The sequence below is a fragment of the Sander vitreus genome, chromosome 21, assembly GCF_031162955.1.
Source record: "Sander vitreus isolate 19-12246 chromosome 21, sanVit1, whole genome shotgun sequence".
NCBI lineage: Eukaryota > Metazoa > Chordata > Actinopteri > Perciformes > Percidae > Sander > Sander vitreus.
In genome coordinates this window covers 6,253,201-6,278,802 of record NC_135875.1, presented here as the reverse complement: position 1 = coordinate 6,278,802, position 25,602 = coordinate 6,253,201, and the positions used below count along the sequence as shown (strand labels likewise).

At 40.5% G+C, this 25,602-nt stretch overlaps 3 protein-coding genes across 5 annotated transcripts in view; 1 reads left to right on the top strand and 2 right to left on the bottom strand.

Annotated features, from left to right (window-relative positions):
• Nucleotides 1–169: 169 nt before the first annotated feature.
• On the bottom strand, nucleotides 170–4,227 carry cntd1 (cyclin N-terminal domain containing 1). Its single transcript, XM_078278494.1, has 7 exons — nucleotides 3,849–4,227; nucleotides 2,380–2,455; nucleotides 2,085–2,256; nucleotides 1,834–1,996; nucleotides 1,562–1,706; nucleotides 734–830; nucleotides 170–492 (listed from the first exon to the last, which is right to left on the bottom strand). Exons 1-7 carry the CDS (start codon nucleotides 4,015–4,017, stop codon nucleotides 379–381), a joined length of 936 nt encoding a protein of 311 aa, XP_078134620.1. The 5' UTR covers nucleotides 4,018–4,227; the 3' UTR covers nucleotides 170–378.
• A 50-nt stretch (nucleotides 4,228–4,277) lies between these two features.
• Nucleotides 4,278–6,110, top strand: coa3a (cytochrome C oxidase assembly factor 3a). The gene is made up of 2 exons (XM_078278493.1): nucleotides 4,278–4,651; nucleotides 5,503–6,110. Exons 1-2 carry the CDS (start codon nucleotides 4,456–4,458, stop codon nucleotides 5,604–5,606), a joined length of 300 nt encoding a protein of 99 aa, XP_078134619.1. The 5' UTR covers nucleotides 4,278–4,455; the 3' UTR covers nucleotides 5,607–6,110.
• Nucleotides 6,111–6,174: 64 nt separating this feature from the next.
• Nucleotides 6,175–25,602, bottom strand: part of wnk4a (WNK lysine deficient protein kinase 4a) — a 45,775-nt gene continuing 26,347 nt past the window's right edge. For 2 of the 3 annotated variants that reach the window (XM_078278489.1, XM_078278491.1), the window contains exons 8-21: nucleotides 24,240–24,570; nucleotides 23,280–23,431; nucleotides 22,147–22,220; nucleotides 20,528–20,663; nucleotides 19,932–20,048; nucleotides 18,022–18,195; nucleotides 15,571–15,649; nucleotides 15,203–15,307; nucleotides 13,029–13,873; nucleotides 12,272–12,359; nucleotides 10,491–11,091; nucleotides 9,233–9,438; nucleotides 8,864–8,958; nucleotides 6,175–8,747 (exon numbers count right to left, since the gene is read on the bottom strand). In XM_078278489.1, the coding sequence (XP_078134615.1) occupies nucleotides 8,745–8,747; nucleotides 8,864–8,958; nucleotides 9,233–9,438; nucleotides 10,491–11,091; nucleotides 12,272–12,359; nucleotides 13,029–13,873; nucleotides 15,203–15,307; nucleotides 15,571–15,649; nucleotides 18,022–18,195; nucleotides 19,932–20,048; nucleotides 20,528–20,663; nucleotides 22,147–22,220; nucleotides 23,280–23,431; nucleotides 24,240–24,570 (3,006 nt within the window). In that variant the 3' untranslated portion in view covers nucleotides 6,175–8,744. The remainder of the gene's footprint in view (nucleotides 8,748–8,863; nucleotides 8,959–9,232; nucleotides 9,439–10,490; nucleotides 11,092–12,271; nucleotides 12,360–13,028; nucleotides 13,874–15,202; nucleotides 15,308–15,570; nucleotides 15,650–18,021; nucleotides 18,196–19,931; nucleotides 20,049–20,527; nucleotides 20,664–22,146; nucleotides 22,221–23,279; nucleotides 23,432–24,239; nucleotides 24,571–25,602) is intronic. The other variant, XM_078278490.1, reaches the window with a different exon arrangement.

Sequence of the window (25,602 nt, the reverse complement as noted above, 5' to 3'; positions counted from 1 at the left end):
GACATCTGACACTTGATCCTCAGCCGTACTCCTTTTTTTTTTTTTTGCTGATGTGGAACTAAACACATCCGTTTTACAATAAACCACTATGCATCTAATTCAAGTGAGCAGATCAATGTGACACAAGACATGTAAAAGCAGTGGAGATGTACAGTATATTAGGATTGAGGTATTGTTTAATACACTATTTATTATTACATTTTGCATCAAGTGTTCATAAGTGATTTATTCTTTCATTACATGAGATATTTCAGTACACAGATGTTGCTTTGTCTCAATCCAATCATCTGATTTAGGTCCATGTTCTGCACCAACATAATACACAACATAAACACTGAAAGTGTAAAGCAGGATTCAGTGAATGGGTGTTATTGAGACTCAAGTTGGTGTTACTGAGGAACTGGTTTTAACAATGTGCATCAATGTGACATTAGCGAAATCACTGATGCTTCTCGCTGAGATTCCTGTGATGTGGCTCAGTTCTCCCACAACCTGCAATGCATTCAAATTATTAAAAGTAAGCCCACATCAACAAAACAAAACAGTTGGCATGGACTGTATTTAACAGATTAAGCACATACTAACATTAGTAAACTTTAATGAGGTAGATGACTTGATATGCTTTGATATGGCTGCATATAATAGTCCACAATTTTGACATTTTAAACACTGAAAACAAATAATATTGTGAATGCAATTAAGTTTTTATTACTTATGAAATTAAGTGTTTTACCTGTTCCAGTTTTCTGACACAGAGGATGAATGTAGCCACGGCGATGACACCAACACCAAGAAGCATGCAGTCTTCAGTCACTGTCACAAACTTCTCTCTGTTTAAAGAGGGTTCATTCAGTAGTAAAGCCGCTACAATCAATATTGTTTTGTTAACAATAGATCAAATGACTACGTGTAATGAAAAAAGCTGGCCCTGGTAGTGAGGAACCTACACAGTCATCACCCGACTCGGGCAGGTCTCTACAGCTTTATAGCATCTTTCATTGTTTTAATGCACCCTCACCGCTCATATAACGTTGCTTTAGGCTACAGCAGACAGCTGCTTTGAGCTAAAAATCTCTAAAAACCCTCTGTGCACTACCTGCCCAGCACCAAACGGTAGATGGACAAAGTCAGTCACTAGCTGGTGGACATAGTGGAGCATTTAGTAGCTAAAGAGCCAGATATTTCCCTCATGAGTTAGTGGAAACCACAACAGAGCTAAACGGAGAGTAGATATTAGACTTTTTGGCAACCTTTTGCAAAGTTCACCATTTCAACTTGAAAGGTGTCAGTGTTGTGCAGCGTTGTCAGCTTGTTTGCTGCCTCTAAGTGGCCAGAAAATCAGTTATTTCATGTTTAATAACCTACCGCCATACCGTTCTAATTTAACAGCTCTGCGTTGCAGGGGGTGGGGGTCAGACATGTCTAACACGATGGCAAAATTTGAAACCAAAACAACAGACAGTTCTCAGCTGGTCGTAGTTTACTCAACTGCCAGTCCTGCATGACAGTGAGCACCTGTTCTAAATAATCAGAGAATGGGGCTTAAAGAGAAATGTAATACCTTTGTTCTCTGGATGGGTTGACACACTGAGTGGTGGTCTCTAACAAGGAGTCGTAGATGGCAGTCCTCTGTAGGCTGATGAACTGGAGAACATGGTGGCACAGTTCATACAGTTGCTCCACAGGGATGGATGGCTCATTGTGTCCTATGAAAGTTTAGTCACCTCTTTTAAAGTCAGTACAGCTGTTCAATGGATATGACTTTTTTGATTATATCCACAGGATTTTTGTTACAACCTAATACTTCACATAAGTTGTTTAAATATATCTTACCGAGCACCTCCAGAAGGGTTTCCACATATGTCAGTGGGTTAGGAGCATTTAGTCTGTATTCAAGCCCTTTTAAGACCATCAGCTCTGATTCCAGGACAGTCTGCTTGGAAACACTGTGGCCCACTGAATGCAGAACGCGTACAGCAGTGTTGTTGTCGACGATCTAGAACATGTTTGAAGAATTATAGATTTGTTTTGCTTCGAATCACAGGGTACTGAAAGTTAGTAATCGTAGGCATCGCCGAACTTACTTGACTGTGTAAAAACAGTTTGCTTGCAAGTTGCACGCAGGAGAAGACGATAAGGGGGAATTTCTCTTTGAGCTTGTCAAACACAGCATCCTCATAACTTTCTGGTTGATCAGCCGCTGCACCTTGAGGTGTGGGTGTGGTCAACAAATCTGTGAGGTGCTTGACCATGAACCTGGGGGAGATAATTATTCACATAGAGGCTAAACCATATAACCACATTTCATTTCTATGGGCTAAACAAATATAATAAGGGGTGTGGCGGGTCAAAGCAACAAAAGAAAAATCTCCTTCTTACCTTTGAAGTAATTCAACGGCATGGTATCCAGCCAGCGGATCAAGTCTTAGTTCTTTAGTCATCAGGAAGATGTATTCTAAGTAAAACCAGAGAGAGAGGCAGGGAAACACAGAACAAAACATAAACATCCCTCTATTTTAAGTGAACTCAGCATGCTAAAATGTATTAAAATAGAGCCGATATATGTACAGGGAGAGCTCATGTTGTTCTGTAAAATAAGATCAAAAAAATATGAGCCATTATTCTCCAGATTGTGGGGGTTATTCATGAGCTTTTTGCAGTTATGCTAATTTGACAAATAGATGAAAAACATAGAAATGAAAAATTATGAATATTTTGCATCATTTGTCAAGATACAAATCATCCTCTAGATGATGAGCTACAATAACACATCAGCCCAGAAAGACAGGAAAAAGGTAATTGAGTCATTGTAATGGAAGAATATTTGATATTCAGATTATCTTTGCTTCATACCTTTTTTTTTCTGTGTGAAAACAGTTAGGAAGCCATACAATTATTATATTTAACAACCATGAATCACAACCATGCTAAGTTCTCCACACCACCCAGCAGCTAACACTAGCTAAATTGTATATTGTGACTGGCCAGTTTTTCCATTGGCCAGTCAGTCGGAAAGAAACTTAAAAATATTTTTCTAAATGAGTAAACTTTTGTGTGATTAGCAGGTTAGTAGTAAGCCAGCACTGCCACTGAGAAACATGTTAAAGAAACAGACAGAAACGAAGTATCCTCCATGAATTTATTGAGATAAAATGTATTTAGTTGTTATGTGAACTACGAAGAAGCATATGGTTGTTCATTAAAAGTAATGCATACTTCTTTCCATCTGCTCCTCCTCACTGGCAGGGTTTGTCTGCTAAGGTGCTGCTGGCAGCTGGGAGACTGCTTTGTATTGACAAATGTATTAACATTACTGCAGAATGAGTCTGCACCTGGTCTGCCCCCTAGTTTCAATAATTACAGTACTGTAGGTCTACAAAAACCTCGTGTATATACAGTAATTGTAAAAATATTAAGCAACCATAAAATAATTTATATCATAGTTGAAACGACTTTAGTAGTAAAGTAGGCTATGGAGAATACAGCTGTAAAAGCATTAATTAGCAGGGAAAATAAGCAGTCTGCAATGTGGAGGTCACACTAATTGTAACAGCTGTGCGAAATTTAAGAAAATATACATTTTTCAATTTGAGAAAATTGAATTTGAGAGATAATGTTAACTTACCTCGGTAAAAAAGAAGAAGAAAAAATGCATTGTTTCTCCAAATAACCCCAGTTTGGAATGATTCGCATTTAAAACATAATTATTTTATTAAAAATGTATGATTGTTAGCAAGCTAAAATGATTATGCTAACGTTACATTTATATTATTATTATAGAAATTGTAAACGGGTCGTTATAGCTTTAAGACAAATGATGTCCCTATGGTAACGTTAACGTTACTTACCCATTAGTCTTTTATCTTTGAAGTTTCCGCTACATTTGGATAAACTGTTGAGGTTATCTTTGTTTCTTTTGTTGAGATTGACAAGACAATCTGTGAGTAGGTCAAAAGAGGCTTCTCGAAACTTGAAACTTATACTTGGGCTCGGCGCACAAAAGAAACTTTTCGCCATTTACACACTGAGTAACGGTTGTCTTCTTTAAAGCACAAACGTTACATCTAGCTAGCTACCTTTACAAACAACGAAGTCTATAATTAGGAAATTGGAAAACCAAAATAAATCAATCGTGTCTTAATCTTTTCCAAAAGATGGCGCTGTTCCCTCGGTTTTTACGCTAGGACCATCCAACGTCTCCTAGTAGGAACCAAAGCTGCCGTTGGGGCTCATTTGGATGTTGCACAGTTTGTCGTTCGCAGCGTCGCATAGTTCTTTTAATACATCCATGATAGTATTTGGTGGCGCTCGTAGTGCTCAGCGCAGATCTCATAACATGCTGATGGTCTACTCACAGTGTAAATAGACGCCTCCAGCTCACCGTAGATCATTTGAATAATAGTTGCTTGTGTAACTGTTGTGAAACAACCCTCACACACCTCACTGACTGCAGACATGGCCGACCAGACGCCGAAGGAGTCCGGTTCTCGTGTTGCGACCAGGATAAACCCGATGAAAGATGGTCTTTCTCGTGAACAGATTCATTTCATCCGACAGGTAGAGCTCGAACAGTGGAAGAAGAAAACTCAGAAGCTACGGACACGAAACGTTGTGACGGGCCTCGCCATTGGAGCAATCGTTATGGGAATTTGTATCCTTGCCAAGCACACCAACACAAGGTGAACTATGTAACGTTAGCTTAGCATGCTAAAGTTACTCAGGTTAGATGACACAACCAGCGGTAGTTTATTTCCGCATGTTGAGTTTGAAACTTTATTGACTGTTACATTATTTGAATGGCTAGTATATGTTATAACGAGTTATAAGGTATTTTAATGAGGTAAAGTATACAATATCTGCCTGATTGCTTCCTGGTGTTACATCAACCTGTTCCCCTATGCGTTGGTATTGGTATTTGTGATAGCAGATGTTGCAAACTTAAGATAACATTTAGCTGTCCCAGTGAATGCCCAATTGTCTTGTTTTTAAACTGAAATATCAAAAGATACCCATTATGGTTTTTTTTCTGGAGTCTCATACACTTTGAAGCACATGTTTGTCAGAAAAAAAGTCAGGTGGGCTTCCACATTTACACAATTTATATCAATGAGGGTAGACTAAATATTAGAAACCCCTCCCCAGTATAATGCAACACAATTAAACTGCACCACAGCTCCCAAAATGGCCGTAGAGATTAATTGACACTTTTTTTTTTTACATTACGACCTTCATGGACTTAGGAACTATTGCAGGAAGGTTGAATTAGACTGTTAGTTTTAGGTAGGTGTACCTAATAATCTGGCAAATGAGTGTATAAGATTTCCCCAAAAAGGTAGGAATTTTTGGTGTTTTAATCATGAATAAAGACAACATTAAGGTCTTCACACAGACAGCTAAAACAGCTGACTGACAAACTGCTTGCATCCCTCTTTGTGATGTAATGTTTTATACTTTTCTTCTTGCTGTCAAATATTTTTCCTTGACCACTTGCTCCCTTACTAGACGGCTACACATTTTACTCCGTCTCCCAGGAGAGGATCATGGATGAAATTGATGAAGAGGCCAAGCGTGCGAGACTGCAGGGACCAAAGACCGGTGCCAACTAAGACGCACATGTCGCCCTGTTTTTGGACTTTGTCTGTCCTGCACTTAACTGTCTGAGAAGGGACTTATGTGGACACTGATTCATATTCAATGTCCGGCCGCTGTTTTTCATGTTGAGAAAGCGGTGGACTTTGTATTGTCTTGATTGTGAAGGTTAATTGTGAGGTTCTGCTGCTGACTTATAACTAGACGTGTCTTGATTTTGATTAAGTTTGCCTGTCAGTGGAAAGGACTAATCCACTGACCTTACATGCTACCCAGAAGGCCAGACTGTAGAGTAATTACAACCTTACCTAACAGGTTTTCAGCCCTGATCAAGTGATGTTCAAGGGGCATATCCTACATTTCAATCAGCTAATGTTGAATCTACAGTGGCCTTTAACAGCAAAGAAATGCCAGTGCCACCGCTGAAATGACACACGGATTAATCTGTTGAAACATATTTATGTCAAAAAAGTGAATTTGTAAAATAAAAATCTAATGTATTTGATTTTTTTTTTAAACAATTATGTCTGTCTAACTATTTATGCATGATAAAAAGACAGTAGTAAAGATGACATAAAAGCCGTGGTATTTACAACTGCATTTATTCTTGTCAAAATTTGATATAGAGTCTGATCTAGCCACTGAATCTTGAGAGTAAAAATATAAAATAAGACATTGTACAGGAAAGGCACAGATTCAGCATGGCAGGACAGCAGCAGCTTCAGAAAGTAACACAATTATAAACTCAGCAAAAAAAGAAACACCCCTTTTTCAGGACACTGTATTTTAAAGATACTTTTGTACCTGTTTGAACGGTCGAAAAGACAATAACAGCTTGCAGCTGGTAGGCAATTAAGGTCACAGTTAAAAGAAAATTAGGAAAGTAAAGAGACCTTTCTACTGACTCCAAAAGAAAGACACCCAGGGTCCCTGTTAATCTGCGTGAACGTGCCTTAGGCATGGTGCAAGGAGGCATGAAGACAGCAGATGTGGCCAGGGCAATACATTGCAATGTCCCTACTGTGAGACGCCTAAGACAGCGCTACAGGGAGACAGGAAGCACAGCTTATCGTCCTCGCAGTGGCAGACCACGTGTAACAACACCTGCATAGGATCGGTACATCTGAATATCACAGCTGCAGGACAGGTACAGGATGGCAACAACAACCGCAAGACCTGGCCAGTCTGCGCAGTACATGAGGAGGAGATGCACTGCAGTACTTAATGCAGCTGGTGGCCACACCAGATACTGAGGGCTACTTTTGATTTGGACCCCCCCCACATTTGTTCAGGGACACATTAATCCATTTCTGTTAGTCACATGTCTGTGAAAATTGTTCAGTTTATGTCTTAGTTGTTACATTTTTTTTATGTTTTTAATGTAAACAAATATTTGCATATGTTAAGTTTGCTTAAAATATTGAAGCAGTTGAAAGTGACAGGACGTTTATTTATTTTTTTGCTGAGTATATATTGACATTTGAATATATTAGGAACTTTGGAAAATCTTACAGGAGTTTCACTGGCAGAAAATTCAGTGTGTGTAGTGTGAATATTTTATAAGGCATCAGCTACACATTCACAGCTTGGACTGATTTCTCTATATCCCACCACGATGTACTAATTATTTAAAACTGTGGGAGTGTAGATCGTCGTTACTGTGATCAAAACATAAACTGGAGAATATTCTCTACCTCCCTCATGGAAAACAAATGACAGGAAGTTTTGGCTCTTCCTTGAGCGAACACAGTTTTATCCACAAATGTGTTAAAATGAGTGAGAACAAAAGAAGATGTTACTAAAGTGCACAAGGTGCTTGATCTACGGAACAAGTGACAAATGTGATTTTTGCTTGAGCAAGAATAAAAGGTTGCTGACATGTTTAGTTTCCTTGTAACTTGTAAACATGATCTATAAATGCACTTAAACTATATACACATGTACAATCAACAGGAAAGAGCCAGTAGTCTAAAACCTAAGTGGATTTTTCACATCTAATCAATGCAACAAAAAAAAAATCATTTTTAATATAAACCAGCTATAGTATTTGAAAATTGATGTGTGATGTCTTTGCTAAAGTCTAAAGCACATTTAACCAAACCTCTTCCCATTTAATACTTTGGAAAAACTGATTTTCTTTCTTTTGTAGCTACATGCCAACATTTCTGAAGCATTGACATCTTCATATGTATGCATTCATAGAAATGATATCTCTTTATTGTACCTCTATACAATGAAAAATCATTTTCACTACATCTAAAAATGTCACGACTGCAGTCAAACTTTTCCAGGCTGAGCCTAGAGAATGTAGGTCATCCAATCACTAAAGAAACCAGTACTACAACAAAAATATGTTCTTGAATAAATGAAACTGTGCAATGCATCTAGACTGTTCTGGTCAGCCCCTGGAAGGCAATAATGTGAGTGTATTCACTGTGCAGTCAGCAGGTGCTGAAACATTAACAAACTACAGCAAATAAGTTGCAAGATTATCCCATAAGTTGTTGTTTGTGTACAACAACGGTCAGTAAATATGTCAGATCTTCGCTGTGGTTCACATTACTGTGCTCACATAAATTAACGGCAGTGAATCAGACAAGCAGAAAACAGGAACAGGATCTTCATTCTGGTTCAAAGTCATAGTAAAGTGCCACTGGAGCTCAAAAGACCACGACTGTGCAGCACTTTGTACCATCACTTTGACTGCGTTAATGCTAACAAGCTTGCTCAGAAAAAAAACAAAACATCTAAAGGAACCTGTTTTGCAGAGTACCGTGTATTGGCTGCCTGGGCTAAAGTTGATTCATTCTGAACCGTTTATTCTTATTTACAAAAGAGCAATAATGAACTTGTCATTTTTAACATGAACCAGATTGGAAGGTGTTTTGTTCTTCCGCTGCAACAAATTCACCAGATCTGACAGAGGGCTGAAAGCTGGATGTGACAGTTCCTGTGTGAATCCAGCTTTATTGATGAAAGTTTATATATACATATATACGTTGAGGTAAATGACCACTGGCAGAGGGAAGCAGTTTGCTGATCGGTGTGCCAGTGAAAAGTGTTAAAGCGATCCGCCTACAGGACAGGTTTGACCACTGCAGTTACGCTTCAGATGAGGTAGGAACAGATATACAGCGTGCTTGGCTGAGAGTTTCTTACTAGGAAAACGAGAAGAAAGTAAATACATAAAGTAAGAACAACGTATAATTAAAAAAAAAAACTTTAACAAGTAAATAATAGTAATATGAAGTTTGTAAATACAATATTCACTCACTTTTCTACTAATGTCAGTGGCAAAGGTGACCCCTTTGCTTTGTTTATCCTGGGAGCTGCTGCTGCTGCCTCCAAGGGAGTTTCTCCTTATGATACCTAGCAAAACAAACGTGTTTTATAACCCAATTAGACATAAGGTTGTCACATAGTTTGTTCGATGGTGTTTTAAGCCCCCAAAGTCTCCTTCCAGGCAGCGCTGCGACCATTGACTTCAAGGCACCTAACCCTAACCTTAACCCTAACACTAACCATAACCATTGTCTAATCCTAGTGCCTTCCAGGCAGCGCTGTCTGGAAGGAGACATTGGGGGCTTAAAACACCGATAAACACATAGTTCCAGGCAATAAATGTGGGGATAGTCTTGCTTACCTGGGATTGGCAACATGTCCAAGCGCTGCAGGCTGTTCCTGCGGGACGAGGGAAAGGCACTCCCCTTGGACAGGCGGCGCTGACGACTGGACAGCATAGCAGCAGGAGAGACGATGCCTGGGGGAGGAACCTTCCCCATCTTCTCATACAGCTCCTCAATCTCTATTTTCTGGGCAGTCTGCAGGGCCTGCACCTCTTTTAGATGTCTGATAAGGGACAAAAAGTATAATCTCTTCTGTTGCTTGGAAAAGTCAGGGAAACAGGTAGTCCTTGAAAATCTTGGAAGGCATGTGGATTTGAGGAAATTAAGGCCTCAAAAATGTTGTGATGACTGGCTAGACCTTTTTTCTAGATTTCATTTTAAATGGTAGTGGTGAAGCAATGTTTACAGAAAACTATTCTACAAATGTATTCTTAAATGTGAGGATTTGTTGCTTTTCTCTGTTTGATGCATTTATAATTTGATTATCCTTGGGATTTTGACTATTTGTTGGACAAAACAAGCAGCGATCTTGGGCTCTGGTGAATTGTGATAAACATGTATCAATATTTTTTGGCATTTAGCAAACTTAATAAAAAAAAATCAACAGATGAATCAATAATGCAAATAATCGTTTGTGTCAGCCTGGCAAAATTAATTGATAGGCCTCAGGCTCTTTTTTCCATCGGAATAACACCTCATATTCTGATGAAAACCTTTGGATGGAGATTTGTGTTCATACAGGAGAGTTGTTCAGTTTTAAAATTGAAGAATGTACCTTAAACTTCCAGCGTAAAGACTGAGTAGAACTTTCATGATTTGCACATATCTGTACATGTTGTTCATACACTGTTAATATTACATAGCCATATTTATACTGCTCTTATAACACTGCAATATATTTCTTGTCCTGCCTATGCACCACCTGTCTATACTTGAATATCACATTGCACTTTTCTGCACTTCTGGTTTGGACACAAACTGCATTTCGTTGTCTTTGTACTCGTACTCTGCACAATGACAATCAAGTTGAATCTAATCTAAAATGATGGCGTCACAATGTCAAATCTTTGACTTAAATCTTGTGTTACACCAAAACATGAAGTCCAAAGTTTTACCAAAGATCATAAAAGTCATTTCAAAACGTATTTGATGTCTATGTGAGTGTTAGAGCCCAGGTGCAAAACTCTTAATATTCGTCCTTTTTTCCCCCTCTTTTCAATTTCAAAAGCCCTCTGTTTCTGTTAAGAAACAGTTTATAGCACCTATGTCACTCACTTCTCTCGGAGTTCCTGGAGCTCTAACAGCATCTCTGCATCGTCACTGTCGGAGTCATCGCTGCTTATGTAGGGAGCGTTGCGGTTGTAAGTCATCGTCCATAGATGGTGAAGGGCATTGCTGTACTGCGGGCTGCCTGACGCTCCGTCCCACAGCCTCCCCTCCAACTCAGCAGCCGTCACTGAGAGTCCGCTGTCCGCAGACGTTCCCATCAGGCTCAGGCTGTGCGCTCTCCTCCGACTCCTTTTCCTCGTCCTCGGTCGTTCCCCAATAACCTCTTCCTCCTCTTCCTCATCTTCTTCTTCTCTGGCCTGCTGCTGCTGCTCCTTGCTCCCAGCCCATCCCACCAGCCCGTCAACGTCCTGGACGACCCCTGTCGACCCGCTGTGGGGATGTGGGTGTGGGGGGGACATGGTGAGGGAAGTGGCCAGGCTCGTCTCAGACTCCCCCTGCTCCTCTGTGCTGCTCTCTGACAGAGTGCTGCCGCTGTCTGCTGGCTGCGGTGCAGCAGGTACAGCACCTACTGGCACAGCGGGCGCAGGGATGTGCATGCTGGGTGTCACCTGGAATCGCCCAACAGTGACTGGTGCAGACATGACTTCTGTAATATAGAAGGGAAGGTGTTAATCTAAATGCTCTACACTTGTTATAGTATATAACTCAAAAATAATAAATAAATAACCTAATTAAGTATCTAAATGTACGTCTAATCTTGGATTTCCTTTTAAAAAGAAACACATTATATTGGTAATTCTAGTAAGTTGTAGTACCCCCTATACTTACTTCTAGTGTCCATGAATAAGAAGCTGTAACATCTGGACAGTCAATTTATATGAGAGACCACCAATCACTGGCTAAACAGTAGTGATTGTTCTATAATCTGATCAGAGCTGATTGGTCCTCCGAACAAAGCTATTTCTAGACTATCAGGATTTGATTCAAATTGAATCATGGGGGTATTTGTACCACTGTGTTTTCACTGTCTTATTTCCTAATCTTCCACTACGGGAGGATATCCATAGAGCCTTAATGTATGGCAGTGATAAAACCTTATAATTGTGATGAAGTTGTTTATCTGTTGTCACATACAAGTGACGCACACAGTTTGAGTCAATGCATGTACTCACAGGATTTTAAATCCTGCAGTACCCCAGTTTGCCCACTAAGTGTCCTTCTTACAGTAAACACAGAACGTGTTTGGGTCTGTGCCCTCTGAAACAGAGAGACTCTGTTAAATGTGGGCTTCTGAGTAGAGTGTAAACACTGACAGGCGTGGAATACGGGAGGAGAGGCCTGTAACGAGTGCAGCTGCTCGCCGATTGGCCAATGCCAGTGGGTAGAAGTACACCTACATTTGTGTTCGTTTTGAATGGAACACTACTGTACATCCAGACTCGACGTTACGCAATGGCTCCTGAGGCACCGCTAATAGGTGATAATGTCACCAAGGATAGAGAGAGAAAGAGAGGGATAGAGAAAGGGAACCGAAAAAAAAATCAAAAGGCAAATCGGACGTAACAGAGACGTCGGACTGTACTTTGACCCAATACATCATAAAAAGGAGCATGGGAGAAAAACTTAGCTGTGGCATTTTGTAGCATTTGTGTGTATACACTAGCATATGTGTGTGTGAATTTGTTTGGGGTGCAAAAAGTATGTGTCATCTCCCAGCCCCCTGGCTAGTAACATACAACACATTAGGTGTTAATGATCCAGAGACGGAGGAAAAACTGCTGCAGGAACATGAGAAAAACATGCACAGAATTACCGGTATTTCTTACCAGATTCAGTGGAAGAGGCTTTTGGTGTTGGGGTACTGGTTTTCATCTCAGGTACAGTGGGTTCCAATGCAGTGCTGAAGGATGATAACTGGACAGGAAGAACAAACATTGTTAGTATTAGTGTTACAGCCGATTTATTGGCCAGACGTGACCGATCCATATTCAAAGTCTTTCTAAAATTCAGTGTTTCAGTTATGTCATTACCAACTCAGTTTTAGTGACACAGAAATCCCTGGCCTAATGCTTGCTTGAAATGAATGAAATGATGCGAATGAGTTTGACACAGTGCAGTACACAGATTTTGAATAAGGGGAAAACTGAACACTCATAATGGATTGGTAATTGGTATTGGCAGTTAGAGTTGAGGTATTGGAATAGAAAAGGTGGATAGGTGTATCCCAAGTTGTTTTTAATGAATCCATCAAATAAACAGCCCAAGTTGGCATCTTCAAATAGCTTGTTCTGTCCTACCAACAGTCCAAAAGCCAAGGATATTCTATTTACAATAATTTAAAATAGAGGAAAAGAGCTAATCCTCACATTTAAGCAGCTGAAATTGTTAAATGTTTGGCCTTTTGGCCTGAAAAATGACTGTAATGATTAATCAATTATTACATTTGTTTATTCATTTTCTGTCAGTTAACTAATCAATTAATAGACTAATAATTTCAGCATTAATTTGCATGCACACAACATCATTTTAAAGTAATCTTAACTGAGTAAAACATTGAGTAAAAAGTGACTGGAGGTGACTCACAGTGCTTCCTGGGCTCTCTGAGGGTGATGAGGAAAGATCTGACAAGGAGTTTGAACTGGAGACTTCTGATTTGGGTTCAGCCTGGGCTGGAACCTGTGCTGAGTATGAGGCCACATAACTGTGGCGACTGTCCTCCTGGGTCAGGCTGGGAGGATAGCTGGGGGGACTGGATTGTCCAACCTGCTGTAAAGGCTCCTGAGGAACCAGTGGAGGAGTGGAAGGCATAGAAGGTGAAGAAACAGGATGCAGCCAGCTTGGATGACTGCTCTGAGGAAAACCGCCTTCTTCCATTAGAGGCGTATCAGGGCTATAGTAGACGTTCTGCACTGTGGGGTAAGGCACCTCTACTGCTGAGGTCTGGTAATGCTGTGGGTAGATGGAGGGGTAACCTGACTGTGGGGCCATGTGAGTAGGTAGCTGGTGGTGGTAGCCTGGATAGGAGGGCATCCCCTGGGTAGGCATGCCTGCAGGAGGGATGAAAGACTGGGCCATGCTCATGGCCATGGAGATGACATTAGCTAAGGAAAACAAGGGCTGCGTGTGGGAGGGCCACATGTTGGGATGCTGAGGGGCAGGTGGAGACATGGTGGCACCATCATTGCTGCAAGGGCTTGGGGTCTCATTCTGAGGAATTGGGGAACCAGGGGCTGGTGAGGGAACAGTGGGGAAGGAGGGGTTACTAGCTACACGTGTGAGCGGAGGATGGACGCCTGGTTCGGGGGAACCCGAAGAGCCCCGGTATGGAAATGGGAAGGGACTGTGGCCCATGAAGGACAAGTAGTAGTGCTGGTGGTGCGGCAGGAGAGACGCAGGGTTGTGGTGGTGCTGAAAAGGGAGGGGAGACCCTGAAAAACAAAACAAAAAATTATTATTTGTTACAATAAGTTTTCATTTGAAGTCAGTTATCTTGGGTACAAACTGTGCTAGAAAAAGTGACGAAGTACAAAAAGTAAAACTTTGTTTTTCTTTAATTTAACTTTTAGAATAACTAAAAGTCAGAATAACTAATACGTGGAATTTTACAGTGCACAGTTGCAGTGGAGTATTGGACAGAATTGATCCAGATAAACAAGTTAGATCACTTATTCTTCCTCTCTCTCCTCAGGGTTTGGTCAGTCTAATTCTAACTGCAGCCCCTTGCCAAGACATACGCCATGTGGAGCATAAATCTTTCCCGTATTTTCAAATGATGGGTTTCCATGGTGAACAAAAGTGTTTTGTTTAAAGCAGTATCCGACTATAATTGCATTCGTAAAGCCGGAGCAGTTGCACACCAGGCTTACATGGCTGTGAGGGATTCAGCATCAATGGCGCGAGCAAGGCTTTTACATATGATATTTTTTGAGGAGTTTAAATGGAACACACGTGTGTGTACTGTGTACACAACTTTTTTTGGGTCTGATTGTAAGATTAAAGTAGTCAGAATTTCTACATCACTCCTTGGGGAATAGTTGAGGATGCCAATATCCTAGCTCCATCCATTGATTTAACATTTACCTCAACAATGGCTCCACAGTTATAAACCACACCTCCTGTTCCTGATGAGGCAAACCAGCCTCTACTTTTTCCATGCTGACGGAAACGTAGGTTAGGCAACACTGTTTTAGGGTGGTTGGTGGCCAAGAAGCATTGCGCAAGCTACCATGCGGTGGACGTCAAACAGAGAGGGGACACAGGACAAGAGGAGATGAGAGTGTTCAGATACAGGGGACATATGGAGGATATGTGTTCTTTAATTGACTTCAAATGCCCCTCCTGTGGGGAACGAGACTTTGATGGGGGAGGAGGCTTTCTTGGAAATTCTGTAGGAGTTTGTGCTGGCAAACAGATGTTGCTGACTATCGCAGCACTGAAGAAAAGCTCATGCTTTACAGCGACAGCATTCACAGCTCCCTAAAAGCCAAAAAGCGCCCTTCAGGTGAGGTAATTACCCAAGAGGCCCTGCTGCAAAGCGGACACAGACGAAGGCTTTGAGGTGTAGAGATGGCGGATGGCGCCATGCAAATGTCTGAACAATACAAGAACGGGCCCCTGAGAAGGGGAGGAGGGATTTATGAGGTAGCTGAGCTTTGCTTCGACTTATTCTTTGCCAAAGGACTGTAACCATTTTCAGTGTGCTGAAACAGTAAACAATGCTGGGCCTCTTCACGTAGGGACCAGAGAGGGCTATTTACCTGGGGCGTTGTGGAAAGACTGTGAGCGTAGTAGAGGTCGCCCAGGTGAAGTAATGTCTGGACTGAAGACGTCTTCATTGGGGCACGGGGTAGAGCCACAAACCCCTACGCCAAGACACATGCATGAGTGGTTGACCATGCACACACACAATGATCATGCACAGTTAAAAATAATGCAACGAACGAATGCAAGTTATTCGGACAGGCTGTGAGAAAGACAGTCCTTAATGCAGTTCACACACACTTAATGTTACTCTTTTTTTTTTAGACGTTCATGACATGACAAAAATGGCAAACATTCATTTGCTTCATTTAAAACAGATTTAATCAACTCAAGCATGAAATGATCCTTTAAGTGGGTGGATTACCTGTAAATTCATCAGACCAGTCGAGAGACTTACCAGGCAGAGAATAGGAGTGTGGTCGAGGCAGAGTGTGCAGATTAGGCTGTAAGAGAGCACATTTGATAATCAATCTCACATTTGATAATCAATCTCCCCTTCCGGCCATGGTATGATTCAGCTGCAGCATAAAACTACTTTGCAGGTTTGATCGGCAACACCAATAGGTGGGTAGCAACTGGACTGGAGAGTATTGTTATTGTATTAATGTAGTACTACGGTAGTATTTGTACTACATCTATCATGCCTGATGCAGCATACAGTAAGTGTCTTTGAAACAGAACTCCATATTTCACTTTCATAAAACTGGGGGGCTTCTGAGACACAGATGTCAAAAACAGAATTGACAAAATCGATGCAGAAGAGGCTGAGATTTAGAGGGTCAAGCTCCAAAAACAGTTTAGCAACTTATTAGCGTCTTTGATTAGACCCGAATCCTAGGTAATAATGCAGGCTTTCTGCTAACATACTCAGGTGATGTATGTTGGGTAATTTGGTCAGACAAAGCTTCTTCAAAAGCACAGAAGTTATATGGTTTTACTGGTTGTTTAGTAACCCCTCATGAATTTATTTTGACAAGTAAACTCCATTACATGCCCCTCAAGCAAGGAACTAAAACAATAGAGGCCTCAGACTTCAGATGATATAGATGACCCTGAGGCCTAAGCCTCTAGTTAGTACAGCATTTATTAAGTGGATAATAAAGTTAATACTAAGACGGCCGTAAAGAATTTATTGTTAGTTTGTGAAGGAGCTGTTCCCATAATAAATCCCATGTTATTAACCAGATCGTTTTATGTAAAGTAATTTAACCTTCAAAATCTAGGCAAATTGCCGCTGTAATCTGGCTCCATCTGCAAAAAAAAAAAGAATTTTTCTCTGCTGATTTGTTTTAGCCACAGGGATAGAAAGGTCGGTCTGTAAAATATCTCAACAACTTTTAGATGGATTGCCATTACATTTTGCACAGACATTCGTGGCTTCTAGATGATGAATTCTCATGTCTTCGGTGATCCTCTGACCTTTTCCTCTAGTGCCACCAGCAGATCCATTTTTTGTATTATCCAGTGAAATATCTCAACGTCTTTTAGATGGATTGGCACAGCTGTACTTTGTGTTTAGTGATAATTAGCAAATGGTAACATGCTTACAAGCTAAATAAAGAGGGTGAAAATACATGACAGTACACCTGCTTTACATCAGTATGTTAACATTTAGCTCAAAGCACTGCTGGGCCCAAGTCCAGCCCCACAGAAGTGCTTGCATGGCTGCAGACTATTAGTCTCGTTCTATAAGTGGTGGGTAGAGGAAACAAGCAACAGCTAAACAAGCATGGCTTTCCTGTACACTATGTCTCTTCCCAAAACTCTCAGAATAGTGCCCTACCTCTGAGTTACAACAGCCAGAACAGAGATCGATAGATGAGTCTCTGGGCTTGTGGGTTTCTCTCTAACTCGACTAGCTTGGTCTGGTTTTTTGGCTGGACAGTGATAGGGAAAGCAGTCATAATGAGTCTTGGGGGATGTGGTCCATGCAGTGTTTTTAATTTGGTCCTGGAGTGGAGCCAGGAGAGATTTGTACACAGCGGTTCAGGGTAATTATGTAGCCAACGGGTCGGAACAAGTTAGATATTTGGCGGTAAAGGTTTACTGCTCTTACTTGTCCTACATTATCCTTTTCTCCATTATTTATGAACATCTTAGATAATTTGAACTAAAGTACACAAGGAGATTTTGTTATGTGTGATCTACAGAGTGGAACATATGCTGGCAGAATAGACACTTCTTTTCCTTTAAACGGACATACTGTATCTGGTTTGGCATTTGGTCATATCTCGTACTGGGTGACACGGCTCCAAACAACTCTTTTTGTTTAATTCCTCGAAGTCCTCATTTTACAGTTTCACAGAATCTCAATTCAGAAAGGCTTAATAAAGCCAAACATACATTATTTTACCCATTCAATGTGGGCAGATATGCTGGAAAGTTCATTATGGTGTAGGCAATGGAAAGGATTTGTGGTTTGGGGAACAAATAAATGTGAAAAAAAGGAGGCATGGGGTATGTTTCCACAAATCATAGGGATTTATGACGTTATTGCTTTTGGTAACATTATGTTCTAAATGAAAGAACTACCTCAGGGGGTTTTAGGAACACTTAACCTTCTATCTTTAAGGGCAAGCCTCAAGAGGCATTATGGACAGTGAAGAAAGCACTCTACTGAGGTTATTTTATTCCCAATGTAGGAAGCACTACTCTACAGCTTTCCATTTGCACCAGATTTATGGGCCTGTCTGAGAGAAGAACAGCTAGACACACTATAGCTGATGTAATTTATGATGATCGGACAGCACAGTCAAACAGTTATTTCCTTTGTTCTCAGCTAACAATGCTGCGATGTGGAGGTGTGACAGCTGACCTGTGAGGAAGACAATGGGTTAACCCCGTTGTGATAAGCAGGCTGGGGAACTCGGTGCCCGCTGGAGTGGACCGGATGCTCTTTGGCCATCAAAGCCTCGGCCCGTTTGATGATGTCGCCCATGCGGTGGATGAAGCCCTCCTTCTCTGATGGCAGGATGAACTCATTGTGCACCTTGAAGACCAAAGGACAATGGTTGAAGAAGTATTTAGAAACTTTACTTAGTAGCAATACAATGTAAACATTCTATATTAATAATAAAAGTCCGGCATTTATCTATTCAATCTAAGTAAAAGTACACAGGTATTATCAGCACAATACATAAAGTATCAAAATGACTACAGAAAAATGTCCCTTGTGAGTGTAATGATATATTATATTAGTAACATTAACGCATCTTTTAATGTTTTAGCTGATCAAGGTGGCTCCTTTATATAAAGTTGGGGAGTTAAATTTATTAAAAATACATCATATTTTAGAAGTCCATCATATGCTTCTGAAATGTTTAGAGTAACTTTAGCAAAAGTACAATATTTTGTAGAGAAGTAGAAGTACAAAGTAGCAGAAAATAAACCTTAAACTTTAAAAAAGTACCTTAAAACTGCTTAAAACAGTATTTCAGTAAATTATGTCTGTTACTTGCCACCACTTTAAAGGAATAGATAGAAGAATACTTCATATTTGTCCATCTATGAAATCTACCCACCCACCCAAACCTCCCCTCAGCTAATGCTTATTCTTTGTAAAAACAAATACATAAATCATCTCATGTAAATCCACAATACACCAGTTTGTTAGAGGAGGTTTTGACTTTTGCATATTCATGCAGTTTTGAGTGTTGCTGTGAATTGTGGGTTGAGGCGTGGGGACCATTTCCTGTCAGCATGGCATAATTCAGCTCATTTAAAACCCCTGAACTGAGAACCACAGCGGCTGTTGTGATGCCAAGCCCCACTGCTGCGCCAAGACTCCGTAAACAAAAGCCCACTGTGTTTTAAAGAGTGTTTTAAAGAGGAAAACAAGACATTCAGTGAACACAAAGTGCTGCGGCCTCATCACGCCTCGCTCACACAGGTCCGCGCATGTGTACACTACCTCTAAAGCTTAAAGACAATAACAGGGGGATGGGGCAGCTCACCTGCGTCACTCACTTCACAGTAAGTTAGATATAATATCAGCCAGAGATAGGATCAACAAACAAAATGCTGTCAGCTACTGTAGAAGCAGGATGAATTATGAGTACATTCAGCTGAGATAGAGGAATCTGTTAGACTTATCAGCTGTCTCTAACAAAGATTGATAAGTTCCATTGTTAACCCTTCATACCACCTAAATTTGGCTTTAATGTGAAAAAAATCCACACTGCCTGACAGTATTATGTATATATATTCTGTTCCATATCTACATTGAAGCTCTACAATGTTCACATTTCAACCCAAGAGCCCATGTTTTTATGGCTGTCCCATTCAATCAAATGAAAAAATTAAAGATATGTCTTGTGAATCATTTTATACACATTTCACCTTAAAAGCCTTAAGTCCTAAGAATTTCCTCTGTAACTTTACTGGAATATGGTTACCTATTTATTGTATCCTAATTACATAGTGCTGTTCCATGTTTTCCGTTACTCACCCATTGGCCTGTAACTTAGAGTATTGATTAAAGACTCTTTAAGCACTTCTTTCACAGTTAAAGCTTTAAAAGCTCCAATGATCAGAATCATCACCAAAATCTAAGCAATTGTTACTTTGTACAAAGCCAAATAAATTAAATTTTTTTTTTTTAAAAATCATTCAAGGACAAAAACAAAAGCCACCCCTGTTTTTTTTTTTTTTACCTGATCAAAGTGTTTTATTATTGACATTCTGAATATGGTACCAGTTGATCATTAAGGACCAGTAATGACTCACCATGACAGCAGCAATGTCTTCAGGGTTATCTCCGTCCAGGTCAAACTTGAAGGTAACCATCTTGTCATTGTGCGTCTGAAGCTGACACTCCACCACCCGGTCCACTTTATCAGAGAGCTGCAGAGACGGGACAGGATGGGACATCAATGGTAATGACAGGTGTCTGTTCACCCTCTAAAACACTGAGCAAAACACGGTAGGAACCATGTGTTTTATATGCATGTGTGTGTGTGTGTGTGTGTGTGTGTGTGTGAGAAAACATGTGGACATCTACTGTAAAATCCAGTGTGTTTATGTGTGCATTGCACTCTTTACACCTCTGTTTGCACATGTGGTTATGCATGATCTGTTTGTCTCTGTCTGCTGTCCAAACACGCTCGTTAAGAAACCGCAGAGTGTCATGATCAGATGAGAAATGTACTGCGGTTGCCGGGGGAAGAGCAGCATAGCTACCGATAACGTTACATAATCCGGGTGGAGCTTCACCGCTCCCTCGTAAATAATCCGCTAATTCAATATTTTAATCCAGCTGCTTGATTGATATGTTTACGATGTGCTTTTGCAGTGTTGTAATTAAAACGTTTGATTTATTGTACCCCTGTGATGCGCAGCCTTGAGCGCGACCTCCTCCTGAACAGCTTCCCAGCAGTTCGCTTTGCAGCTGTTTTCTCGCTCTTCTCTGATAGGCCCTCGTAGCCGTCGCTCAAGCCTGAAGTCACATCGGAGGCATAGCTGCACAGAAAGAAATTATACATGCTACTGGTTAGAAAATACACCCACAAAAAAAAAGCCACTGAAACATTTCCCAGGCAATAATTTAAAAAGTAAAGTCAGCATCTACAACATCCATCATGGCTGATTATCTTGGCATCACACATAATAATAAACAGCACTCTGAAGTGTCAAATAAAGTCTTGGGTTACAGTGGCATGTCTCTTGCTTTTAAACAGCAGAGTTAAACAATACAGTTTAACGAGGCTTGTTCAGAGTCCATAAGAAGCTGGGTTTTGTCCGAAAGAAGCAACACCTCTGTGTGATCTGTTGTATTTATACAATGAAGAAGTTTTAGGTTTCAGAGAACTGGAAAACATTCAGCATGTTTTATAAAAAGCTTTGGTTCAGCTAATTGCGTCTCCTGGGTCTTTTTGGATGGCTGCGGTCCCGGACTCCCCTCCATCTACCTCTCAAGCACAGGCTGCAAACATTTACAGGCCTAATGGTTGGCAGCGTCCACTCGTCTCTATTTAAAAACCTCCACCTCACGGACAACTTAGTTGTAAATTAAAGCCCGAGTATGTGGAAATCAGACATTAAGATTAAACATTTGTGTTGATACTGCAGGTTAAGATGGAATGCAGTTGTGCTCATCATCAGTAATCCGATGGCTTTTCTCAAAGGAAGAATCAATTAATGGATCCCAAAAAAGTGCATGCCAAAGCTGTTGTAAAACATATTACTCAACTAGACTCGACATTTGTATCAATCTACTATTGACAAGTCAATCATGGAAGACAAACTAAACGGTAAAAGACCTTTTGACAATCACTGGGTTTGTTGTATAGCACATTGAGAATCCCACCCAAATCTACACTGATAGACAACATATTTTCAACTATATTACCTGTATTTAAGCACAGAAATTAATTTAAATATAAATGTATTGACAATGGTTTTGGAAATGGATTGAGTCAAGATTTTCTTTATTTTACATTACTGTAAACTGAATAGATTTTGGTTTTGGACTGCTGGTTGGACAAAAAACAAGCAATTTGAAGATGTCAAAAGAATAGAAATTGGCATTTTGTAAGTATTAATTATATCATTATAAAAAAACAACAACATTATAGTCTGAACAGAAGATGTAGCCCAGATGACGACACACTCATCCATTGTCGGCTCTAATGCCTAGAATAAAGCCGCTCTCTCCCTTAACATCCCACCCAAATGGGCCTCCACAACATCACACAGAAACCTGCAAGGGTCCACTCCGCCTCACTGCAATAAAAACACTGAAGAGCCAGTTGACTGCCTCAAGCTTGTTGTCGCAGCCCCACAGATGTGGAGGAGGAGGAGTTATAGAGGGAACACCAGACATTTCTACTAGATTCACATTGATTTGCAGGGCTCTAACTCAAATAAAGAATGGACTATTAAACTCTATTGTTCCTTGAATGTTAAAAAAGAGCGTAAAAGAAAGCTGAAGAACCTGAGTTACCTTTCCACAGGAGAGTTGAAGCCACTCGTGGGCCCTGAGGTGCCATGCTCTATGTTGCTGGATACTGCAATACTCTGCAAATAGAAATGAGGGAAGTGGTTAGGTGAATGTAGATTAAAGACTTTTATTGATTGCCTTTTTTTTTTATGAAACCTACTTACTTTGTCAAGAGGATCTAATCAAACTTTGACTACCTGAAATTTTCTCTAGCGCCACCATGAGGTTGAGATTTTGGTTTTTGAGTGAAATGTCCTGTAACTATTGGATGGATTGCCATGAAATTTGGCTTAAATATTCATGTCCCCCTCAGGATGAATTGTAATAACTTTGGTGATCTCTTGACTTTTCATCTAGTGCCATAATTAGGTCAACATTTCAGTTTTTCCAATACTTTGGTTTTAGTTCAAATACTTTCAAAACTGACATTCCCAAACATCAGCATGTTAGCATTGTCATTTTAAGCATCTTAGCGTGATGACGTTTGAATGTAGGTCAAAGCACTGCTGGGCCTCAGCACAGATTATTTTATTTAAATATTCTTTTTTATGCTTAGTCATGAAAGGGGAGAGAGAGAGGGAATGACATGCAGCAAGGGCCGCAGGTCTGAACCGAACCTGTTGCGGCGAGGACTGAGCCTCTGTATATGGGCGCACGCTCTACCAGGTGAGCTACCCAGGCGCCCCTCAGCACAGATAAACAAAGCATGTGAACTTGAATTATAATTTACATTTGTGGCCATGTAAATGTAAAATTAAATATGTGTTGACTTGAAGAAAAACATAAGATGGATAGAATTGTCTTGCTTAGCAAGAAATTAATTAAACTTTTAAGGCAGATTAACAAAAAGAGACACACAATTCTGTGTTTACAATGAACAAAAGAGCATTTCATTTTCAGGAACTGTTGAGGAATTATTTATCACCTTCATTAGCAATGGGTTATGACTCCTGAAGGTTTTGTGTACCTTATTGTCAGGTAATTACTTCACAACTATACACTGTTTACATAACTCTCTGTCAGCACTGTACTAGATGAGTAATGTTGATGGAGGAGGTCTGGTAAAGGCATCCTTCTCGCCTCCACCCCCCTCCGCTCTACACTTTGATGACAAGTTCTTTATTGAGGCCACTCACCGAAGGGAAGCGCAGGGCTGGGATGGAGAGACCGTTTGCAGTCGGGGTGTTGGTGTGTGTGGTGGCAGGGGTCGCAGACGTGTTGAAATTGCCGGCCTCCAGCAGATCCTGAAGCCCAGAGGAGCTCAGATAGCCGTCCGTCTCGCAGTCAGCTGTTAAAACAAAAGGACATAAGCCATTAGCATGTGACCAACTGTTCCATGACTGACAGAAACGGTACCACACACACACACACACACACACACACACACACAGGTGGTGCCTTTATGGAAGTGCTGTAATTTAACTTAATGTTAAAGTACTTTACTTGAGTACAATTTTATGCTACGTTCTACAACAATTTAGAGGGAAATATTGTACTTTTTACTACATTACATTAACCTGACAGTTATTTCAAATGATATATATTTTTTCAAAACATATGCTTACAAAACTTACAAAATATGATGCAATGTTATTGTTGCTAATAATACTATGGCATGTTTTTACTTTTTTGTAATAATCTGGTATTGCTGTTTTTATTCCAAGTACTTATTCGACCACTGATTTCAAATGTACTGTATTGTTCAAATTTTAGTCAAATATTTGAAATTGAGCAACCTCATAATAATAATAATAACACAAAAGCAAAGCTTTTGATCTTTTTCCTGTTTTTTTTATTTTAACAACATTCACCATACTAGAACAATAATTTGTGGTACTGCAGAGCCATTTGGATTAAAGCAATGTTGAAATATTTGTGTTATATATCTTCAGTCTTCAGGAACTACTGTTGGAGAAACATCCTTGTTTTAAATTTGATATTACTATCACTGATGACACTATCATTTTCATATTGTCCAATTGCATTTACAAGTGTTTTATAAGACTAAAAATGTGAAGTCAAAGCATAAAAACCACCACAGATAGAGGGAGCCTACAAACTTTTCATGACATGTGATGTTATATGACGTGGCTCACAGTTAGCAGAGGACATGCTGTTGAAGCGCAAGTGGAGGTGTTGGTCTGCCTCGGGCTCCTCTGCCTCTGCAGGGTAGTTGGAGCTAACGCCAGAGTCCACGGAGCTGGTGACAGGGGACAGCGTGATGGCCGGGGTCGGGGACTCGCTGACTTTAGGTAAAGGAGGGTGAGTCTCTGCTTCCTCTTCTGTGGCTTCTTGCTCCTGCTTCTTCTTCCGCTCCTCTGCGTGCCGCCTCAGCTTCTCTCTCTGGCGTTTGATGGCCGCCACCCTGTCCCGTATGGCCTTCGCCACGAGCTTAAAGTCTGCCTCACACACAAAGCCAAGTACGACCTGCATAACGAGACACCGAAAAAATCAGGGCACAACATAAACACATGTGCATGCATCATGGTCCATGGTGTGCTGCTGCAATGTGTACACAATTTGTGTAGGACTGTTTCACTTAGTGATCTGATCAAGCATGCTGTGGCATCAATAGTCAGTCCTTTGACGTGATAAAAGCTTTTGTGCCAACAACAGTTGTTTTGTAAAACCAACACACACAGACTGCATTCTTCTGTCTTGCGCAGCCTCCTGTGACACCCAGTCCAGCAGAGTGGGACACTCAGTCCGAACCTGCCTCTCAACACATAGTCAGATTACAGCAGATCGGCCGGACTAGATATCCCCTGCTGATACCAGATTTGATCTTGATGAAAACTACCACAAAGAGGTAAACAAGTAAGGAATTGTGACTTGCATTTTCATTAAAAGTGACCTCTACAGAGTGGGGTTCTGAAGGACATAAGAGCCTGTTTCGTAACAAGCAAGAGAGCCATTATATTATTAAAGATGTGACCTTGGCTGCTTCCTGAGACACATTCTCAAATTTCGAACCACTGATGATTAAATGTTGAGCCGTGCCCTTGGCACACTCTGCAAGGCGCTCTCTTTATGTGCTGGAGTGCATTTCCTGAAGTCTCTGCTGTCATAACAGAACCGTAAAAGAAGCCTAATGATGCTGGGGTGCATTAGTGAGGCTGCTTCACTGTTTGGGGTGAAGTGTCAAAAGACAGATAACTCAAAAAGAAACTTCAGGTACACTAATAATGTCAGACTCTGTGATGTGATGTTACCTTAGCCTGTGACAGAGTCTCCGAATCTAATATCTGTATGTACATTTAAAATAAATTATTGTCAAAAGTTACCACATCAGCAACATCCACTGAATCATTAACATCTTGAAACTGTCTTTTGATCTGTAATTCAACTTAGAATGTTTTCGCTGAAGGAGAAAAGTAATTAGCAACCAAAAACATTACAAGAGAATCTAATTTAGGCTGTCATCTAACCATTTACGTCAATACTAACTGACTATCCAGT

Excerpts from the sequence above, each read along its gene's own strand:
- coa3a (XM_078278493.1), top strand. The coding sequence starts at position 4,456 with ATGGCCGACCAGACGCCGAAGGAGTCCGGTTCTCGTGTTGCGACCAGG. Across the intron at positions 4,652-5,502 it reads AGCAATCGTTATGGGAATTT|ACGGCTACACATTTTACTCC; the intron begins GTATCCTTGCCA and ends CTCCCTTACTAG.
- cntd1 (XM_078278494.1), bottom strand. The coding sequence starts at position 4,017 with ATGGCGAAAAGTTTCTTTTGTGCGCCGAGCCCAAGTATAAGTTTCAAG. Across the intron at positions 2,456-3,848 it reads CAAAGATAAAAGACTAATGG|AATACATCTTCCTGATGACT; the intron begins GTAAGTAACGTT and ends GGTTTTACTTAG. Across the intron at positions 493-733 it reads GTGTCAGAAAACTGGAACAG|GTTGTGGGAGAACTGAGCCA; the intron begins GTAAAACACTTA and ends AATGCATTGCAG.